Source organism: Solanum dulcamara, chromosome 7 (genome assembly GCF_947179165.1).
Source record: "Solanum dulcamara chromosome 7, daSolDulc1.2, whole genome shotgun sequence".
NCBI classification, from domain to species: Eukaryota; Viridiplantae; Streptophyta; class Magnoliopsida; order Solanales; family Solanaceae; genus Solanum; species Solanum dulcamara.
Genome location: NC_077243.1, coordinates 51,208,166 through 51,216,996, shown reverse-complemented (window position 1 = coordinate 51,216,996; position 8,831 = coordinate 51,208,166). Strand labels below are relative to the sequence as shown.

Below are 8,831 nucleotides of genomic sequence, written 5' to 3'. Positions count from 1 at the left end.
AGGATACAGAACATAACATAAATTACAAACAAAATTAGATAACCTTGATGAGATCATAGATAAAATCTATGATAGTGAAGAAGAACATTGTTAAATTCAATTATGAGTCAGAAAGAATTTATGGAATCAACCAGTTCAAGCCCTTTTCAAATAACAATTCAACAACATACCATAGGCACGAGTACAGGAAACGTACTGAGAAGAAGAGTATTCAGGATAAATTTTGAAATAATAACAGAAAATGTAAAATCAAAAGGGAGAAGAATGGCTATAGAAGAGCCTATTAGGTTACAAGAAGTAGGAAATAAAGGAAAAATATTAAATATAGTTGAACATGATCCTCAAATGTGGAATATAGTTATAAATCTATGGAAAGGAATAGTAGTAGCAAATTATATCAAAACATACCAAGATACAGATGAAGAGACGTGTATAAATACATGGAAACCTTTTTAGGAGAATCTGCATAAGCCGTATGGGAAGCATATAAGTCTAATTTCCCACAAGAATTCCAAGCCATGGTAAGTATGGGAGCAAACTCTTCTAATTTTATGAATAAAATACATAGTCTAATTATAGGAGAAGACCAAAATGGTGGTTTAATAATTTGGCGAATAAATGTTATAATAAAGATAGAACAACTAAGTATTACAAGTTGGTTTCATATAAAAAACTTTTAAAAGACTATTTCTATTACTGTACAATTAGTGGAAATACGTTTGATGAAGATTTAGTGAAGAAGTTATTTAATAAGCTACTAGGATTTTTGGGGAGAGAAATAGAAGTCAGGTGGTATAAAAGAGAAGGAGTAATCCAAAACTAAAATTCCAAATGGTCAATAGGACATAAAGTACAACATGTAATGGAAATACTAACAGAAAAATGTATGAATATACAAATTTAGAAACAGTTAAAACAAATAAATTGAGTTTCTGTAAAAATATAATATATACAACTCAAAGTTATGATAAGGACCAGAGCAAACCAAAACGTTATAGAAGACGTAGATCTCACTATGGCCATACATATAATAGAAGAAGATAGTATTTTAAAAAGTCATTAGCTAGAAAATGATATTTAGAAAAAAAAACAGGCATATCAGAAAATATAGAACTAATAGGAACTACAAAAATAAATTAGAATATTTCACTTGTGGAAGTATAGAACACTTGGCAAATGTATGCCCTAAAAGAAATAATAGTAGAGCTAGAAATTTATAATTAATAGAAGATTTTCAAGAGACATTAATAAATGACAATGAATATATATCAAATAATGAAAGTATATGTTCAATAGTAACTATAGAAGAAGCATAGAAAAATCAATCAGATTCTTCAGACTCGGATAAAGAAAAATTAATAAATGAAATAGGTTTAAAAATAAAATACTTAGATTTAGACGAATTACAAGCAAGTACGATGACGAATATTTCACAAGAATGTAATCATTAGTTTGAAAGAAATAAAGGAATAGATTGCAACAAATGTATTATATGTAGATGGTATCCTAATAAAGAGAAAAGAGTAAAATGTAAATTATGTTATGCAGAAGGATGCATTACATATATAGAAAATTTATTAAAAATAAAAGTTGAAAATTAAGAAGAAATTAAAGAAGCAAGTAATCAGAAAACCAATATGAGAATAATAACATTACCAACCAGAATGAATGAATTAGAACAAGGAATAAGGGTACTAGAAAAAGGAAAAGAAAAGCTAGAAGAAGAGGAAAAATCCACACAAAGAACAGAACAAATAAACCTAGAGAATTGGAGGTTCCATTGAATATCCACTGAGGAGGCAGAACTAATGAACATAGAAAACTATGAGATCCTAGTATGTAATTAAGATAAAAAAAATTCACTACAATAAAGAGACTGGCTACGATTAAATAAAAGACATAGAGATAGAAATTCTAACATTAGTAGATACCATCTGTACATGTTGTATAATAAATATGAAAATTATAGCATCAAATCTAATAAAAGTTCTAGACAAATAAATTGCAACAATACAAATGGATGGAACCCATAATATATACAAGTATTATATAGATAAAATATAAGTTAGCTTTACAAATAAATGCAATGAATTTTAAAAATCAACTTATAACATTGATAGAATTTGGGTGAGAGAGATAAACATAAATATAGATTTTATTCTAGGATAAAAATTTATATTGCATAATCACGGGAGTTGTTCAATTACAAGAGATGGGGTAGTATTATTTTACCCTAGTACAAACTACAAAATTAGAAATAAAAGGAAGATACATTAATGGTAAAATGAAAATAATATCCTCTAGCACACCAGACCATAAGAACCTACGAACATGCTATAAAAATTATAAAAATAACAATGAGTGTTGTAGGATGCAAGAAAATATGTATGATGAAGAAGATTACGACAAAGACATAGTGAACAAGATTATACGTTGATAGATATAGAAACTGAATTTTATAACTTTAAAATGGGAATTGAAAGATAAGGAATTATTCAAAGCCCAAAGAATTTAGAATCTATAGTAAGGATACTTGATGAAATGGAAATAATAGGAGAACAACCACTGCAATATTGGAAAGCGAATGAAGTTTAAAAAATTCACTACAATAAAGATACGGGCTATGATTAAAATAAAAGACATAGGGATAGAAACTCTAGCATTAGTAGATACCAAATGTACATATTATATAATAAATAAGAAAATAATACCATCAAATCTAATTAAAGTTCAAGGCAAAATAATTGCAGCAATGCAAATGGATGTAACCCATAATATATACTAGTATTATATAGATAAAATACAAGTTAGCTTTATAAATACATGCAATAAATTTTAAAAACCAACTTATAATATTGATAGAATATGGGTTAGAGAGTTAAACATAAATGTAGATTTTGTGCTAGGATTATAATTTATATTACATAATAACAGAAGTTGTTTAATTACAAGAGATGGGGTAGTATTCTTTAAAAATACTACTTATACCCTAGTGCAAACAACAAAATTCAACACGAAAGAAAGATACATTAATCGTAAAATGGAAATCCCCTAGCACACCAGATCATATGAACCTACAAACATGCTGTAAAAACAGGAAGAACAACAATGAGTGTTGTAAAATGCAAGAAGATATGTATGAAGAAGAAGATTACGACAAAGACATAAGTGAAAAAGGTTATACTCTGATAGACATAGAAATTGAATTTTATAACTTTAAGACGGGAATGAAAGAATAGGTATTATTTAAAGCCCTAATAATTTAGAAGATATAGTAAGAATACTTGATGAAATGGAAATAACAGGAGAACAACCACTAAAACATTGGGAAGGGAATAAAGTATAAAAAAATCACTACAATAAAGATATTGGCTAGGATTAAAATAAAAGACATAAAAATAGAAAATCTAGCGTTAGTAGATATTGGATGTACAAGTTATATAATAAATAAGAAAATAATACTATTAAATATAATATAAGTTTTAGAAAAATCAATTGCAGCAATGCAAATGAATGGAACCCACAATATATACCAGTATTATATAGATAAAATACAAGTTGCTTTATAAATACATGCAATGAATTTTTAAAAAATAGCTTATAACATTGACAGAATATGAGTGAGAGAGTTAAACATAAAAGTAGATTTTGTGCTAGGATTACAATTTATATTACATTATAAGGGAATTTGTTTAATGTCAAGAGATGGGGTAGTTTTCTTTAAAAATACTACATATACACCTGTACAAACTACAAAATTAGAAACAAAAGAAAGATTCATTAATGATAAAATGGAAATTATATTCTCTAGCACACCAGACCATAAGAATCTGCGAACATAAAGTAAAAATTGTTAGAATAACAATGAGTGTTGTAAAATGCCAGAAGATATGCATGAAGAAGAAGATTATAGCAAAGGAATACGTGAAAAAGATTATACACTAATAGATATAGAAATTGAATTTTATAACTTTAAGACAAGAAATGAAAGAATAGGAATTATTAAAAGCCCAAAGAATTTAGTAAGGATACTTGATGAAATGAAATAACAGGAGAACAACCACTAAAATATTAAAAAGCGAATAAACTATTATGTAAGCTAGATATTATAAATCTAGAATATGTAATAAATACGGCTGCAATAGAGGCAACTAATCAAGATATGAAAAACTTTAGTATACAAATTAAAGAATTACTAAACCTAGGAGTAATAAGAAGATCTACATCGAAGCATACATCTGCAACATTCATGATAAGAAATCATAGTGAAATAGTAAGGGGAAAAACAAGAATGGTAATAAATTATAAACGACTTCATGATAATACTAGAACAGATGCATACAAACTACCTGATAAAAATGAATTAATAAATAGAATAAAGGAAATAAGCTATTTAGTAAATTTGACTGTAAATCAGGATATTGACAAATTAAGATACATGAGGAAAGTATAGAATGGACGTCCCTACTTGTCTCGAAGGACGTTTTGAATGGTTAGTAAAGTCGTTTGGATTAAAAATAGTATCGCCATTATTCTAAAGAAAGATAGATACTATATTTGGAGAATATAAAAAAATTATTTTTGTATATGTAGATGATATTTTAGTACTTAGTAAAGACATGAAAAATACTTAGGACATCTCCAAATAGTGTTTAGACTATTTGTAAAAAATTGGGATAATAACAGGTAAAAAAAATATAATTATGAAAAATGCATATAAAGGGATAGTATTAGGAGATGGAAAAATAAAATTACAACCTCATATAGCTAAAAAGGTCTTAGATATGCAAGATAGATTAGAAAATACTAAAGAATTACAATTTTTTAAGGATTAATAAATTCTGCAAGAAACCTCATTCAAGACTTAGAAACAATAGCAGGACCGTTATACACTAAGACAGAAAGCAAGATACAAAATTATTTTAATATAGAAGATATTAGATTGGTACAAAAGATTAAGGAAATGATTAAAAATATATCCCTAATTTAAATATATCCTTAGAAACGGATTACTTAATCATAGAAACGGATGGAAGTTTTGCAGGATGGGGAGCAGTACTAAAAGTTAGACCGAATAAATATGGTAACAAAAGTGAAGAAAAGAATTATGCTTATAAAAGTGGAAAGTATAAGGAGAAAGAAAATATGTGTAGTATAGACGCAGAAATATTAGCGGTAGTATATGGACCGGATAGTTATAGATTATATATTCGTAAAAGTGAAATATTAGTAAGAACAGATCACGAGGCAATTGTTAAATTCCATCAGTAAATAAATGAAATGGCAAGTAGTAGAAAAAGATGGCTTAATTTTATTGACACAATATCAACATATGAAAATATTATATTTAAAAATATTAAGGAGAAAGACAATAACTTAGCAGATTAATTAAGTAGGTTGAATATAAAAATTAACTTATAAATATTTTTTTCCAGCATGAGACCAACAGTTCCAAAGCCCATAGACAAAGGGAAAAGAGTAATTTCAACTTCAGACACCTATGCACAAACATTACTAGGAAATATTCATTTCATACCTGATACTACATCTACAGAAATGATGGAAAGAATTCATTTTGAAAAACATAAGTTGATATTTCATCCAACATCTAATTTTTCATTTAAAGTTTTGTCAGAATAGGTCATATATAGACCCCAAAGATGTCTAATTAATAATTTATGGATAAAATATAATAAAAAAGACACTAAATATTTTATAATAGTTCTCAATGCTTTAGGCTAGTATTTTACAAATAAAAATCAAGAAAAAAGATTTAATTATTATTTTGTGATACATGAAACCACATATTTTCGTGATGCGGGTCGGAGTACTAGCTATCAGTGTTGATCTCGAGCTAGCTGCAGTCTTGATCGGAGGAGAGGGTGAGCACACAATGTTTTGGATTTACCCTTCTTCCTCTGTACATATATTTTGCCTCTATTTTGCTTTTTGAGACAACCTTGTTTCTATGGTCCACTTTTGGAACTTAGCTCATTTTGTAGTAGATCTCTACATGTGACTTACAGATTATGAGAGGGATCTTTTATTTATATATATTTTTGATTTGCTTCTACCGTTCATTCATGTTCCTATTTTTCTTATTATTCCTCTAATTGAACGTTGGTCTTCTACCCTTACATTTCATTACTCGCACTTCCTGATATGGGTTGGCTTTCCTACTGGGGGATTTTAGTAGGCTCCATGATGACTCAAAGATTTGGATTGTGACAATAACTCAGAAGATTGAAAACCTAACACAAGAAAAAACCAGCCTAGAGCAAGTGAAGGCACTAGAACAAAGAAATCATACATTAAAAAGCGAAGTCACACACCAGCAGACTCTTGATACCCATCAGAGAACACAATCGAGTTTTCCATCTCTACAAAAATTGAATGAGACGGATGTGCATTTCCCAATAAATGCAGTAAAATCTACTTTATCGAATTTTGATAAAGCTAGTCCGAGTCAAACGGTAACTGATAGAGACAAATGAAATTCGTTTATGACTGTCACTTTGCCAAAACTTGAAAATAAAGATTCATTCTGAAGAAGATTGCCTAGAACACTAACACAAGGAGAAGCATTAAAAAGGAAAAGTGTAATCTCCATAAGGAAAAAAATGAGAAAATAGAAGACATAATCAAACAGACTCTAGAAAATTTCTTCAAAGACATAGAACATGATAAATACATAATTAACAATCTCATTCCAAGTCCAAAAAACATTCAATCCAAATGTAGAAAGAATCAATCAAAGTCCAAAAATATCTCAAAGATCAGGAGAAGATCATAATGAAGATGATGAAAATCCTAATTATCAAGATGTTCAAGATCCTTACGAAGACTATTCAGGAATGAGTTTTGATTCTCTAGCTTTACATAATTTGGACACAATACCATGAATATATATATATATATATATATATATATATATATATATAAAGACCTGCACTCTTTTGTTTAGTACTATGTTACATTACATCACAAAAATATATATATTAAAAGTAAAGGAAAACAATAAAATATATTTATTTTTCTTGTTGTTTTATTACCAGTGGCCCATAGAATCAACGTGGTCCTGTTTTGGTAATTGTGACTGAATTGAGTTGGGTGAAAATGGCAAAGGAAATGATTGATCTGCTGGGACAAATGAAGTTTGAGGAAGAAGGCCAGTGGGAGAATATACACTGTTGTATGAAAAAGATGGCTTCTGGTCATGTTGTGGTGGTTGTTGCTGCTTTGGAAAATTTAGCTTTTCACCTTCTAATTCTCTATATTTATTAAGATATTGTTTAAGAGGGACAACATAATCTTCAAAGCCGAGAATTGTGATGGCCCAAATGATGTCATCACCATTGATTGTCTTTCTCTTCTCGCGCTGGCATTTATCTGATGCTTCTCCGGTAACAAAGCTTATAAATTCCGATACACACTCTTGAACCGTTTCTTTTGCATCTTTGGAGATCTTTCCATTTCCTGGGATGACCTTTTTCATGATTCGACCCACATTAGCTATAGGAAGGAACCGATCTTGTTCTTTGTTACTATTATTTGGAATAATTGTCATTGTAGATGATGTTGTTGATGCTGGCATTGTACTACTTTCTAGATAATTTCCTCGCCTTTCATCCTCCATCTCCGATACCTCTACCTTTTCTTACAAATAAGATGTCACGGCTTTTATATCATAAAACATAACTGGCATTACTACCAAAAAGTCAGGCATCAAAATTGGAAAATTTTAAGGTCCTAGATGAATTTCTTTATGTGTAGACCCTCAGACTCGTTCTCACTTACAAAATCATAATTAAAATTGAAAATATAGTTTGATTTAAAAAAAGAAATGGAATAATATTTAGGTAAATTTGATATTCTTTCTTACGTGAATAATGTTTTCATTTCTATATTTACATTTTTCAATCCCTTTTTACTTTTTTATTCTCTCATTGTTGAATATTTTGAAGTTTCTTAAACTATCAAACTTTATGCATTATGCAAAAGCTATTGTTATATTTTTTTTTAAAAAAAAAATTATATTTTCTTTTAGGTGTCTTCTTCAAATTTTTAAGCATGGAAACGATTCAATATTATTTCAATATCATTAAATCAATTTATCATATTCATCGCAATACTGTTTTTATATCATTTTATCAACTTCTCAAATTCTTGAACCAAATTTTATTATTCTGAAATTATATTATATTTTTTACTTTAAAATATTGCAGTATTTACATTTTTATTTCATAAGATCTGCATGCATTCTTCCTCTCTAGACATCAATTGTATGATTATTAAGAATATTATTTTTATTCAATTTACATATATCAACAAAAGAAATTTAAAGTCTTTCTCTAAAGTTTGGGTTTAGGGCCTCAATTCTTGTTGAGACGGTCTTGTATGGGTCAATTTTAGTTGCCGATTATGATACCTTAAGGATTAATAGAAAATTATTAATTTAGCCACTCCAGAATCAATTTCAAAACACAACTTAAGTATAAAAAAATTGATAAGTATTTAAGTGTTATGAAACTATATAAAATAATAAGAAGAAAGTAGTAGGGAGAAGAGAGAAGACTTCACTATAAGAAGAATCACTTTTAGCGAGGGGAAATTTGGTCAGTAAAGGCCCTTTTCCAGTCGTTATAGATTAATAACGATAGGAAAAAAATGGTCGTACTATTTGATTTTAAAATATCTCAACAATCGTACTATTTTATTTTAAAATATGACTGTTACAATCTTTATGAATCCTTTGATTCATTTTTTCAAATATAAACTCAAGGACTTCTAAGTTTGATCTTGAATCTTATTGAGCTTGACGAATTTGATCT

The 8,831-nt window shown here is 28.3% G+C and overlaps 1 protein-coding gene across 1 annotated transcript; it reads right to left on the bottom strand.

The window, feature by feature from the left end:
• Positions 1-7,016: 7,016 nt before the first annotated feature.
• On the bottom strand, positions 7,017-7,612 carry LOC129896145 (nuclear transcription factor Y subunit B-7). The gene has a single exon (XM_055971978.1). It carries the CDS (start codon positions 7,592-7,594, stop codon positions 7,049-7,051), a length of 546 nt encoding a protein of 181 aa, XP_055827953.1. The 5' UTR covers positions 7,595-7,612; the 3' UTR covers positions 7,017-7,048.
• Positions 7,613-8,831: the final 1,219 nt, after the last annotated feature.

Coding starts and splice junctions, on each gene's coding strand:
- LOC129896145 (XM_055971978.1), bottom strand. CDS start 7,594: ATGCCAGCATCAACAACATCATCTACAATGACAATTATTCCAAATAAT.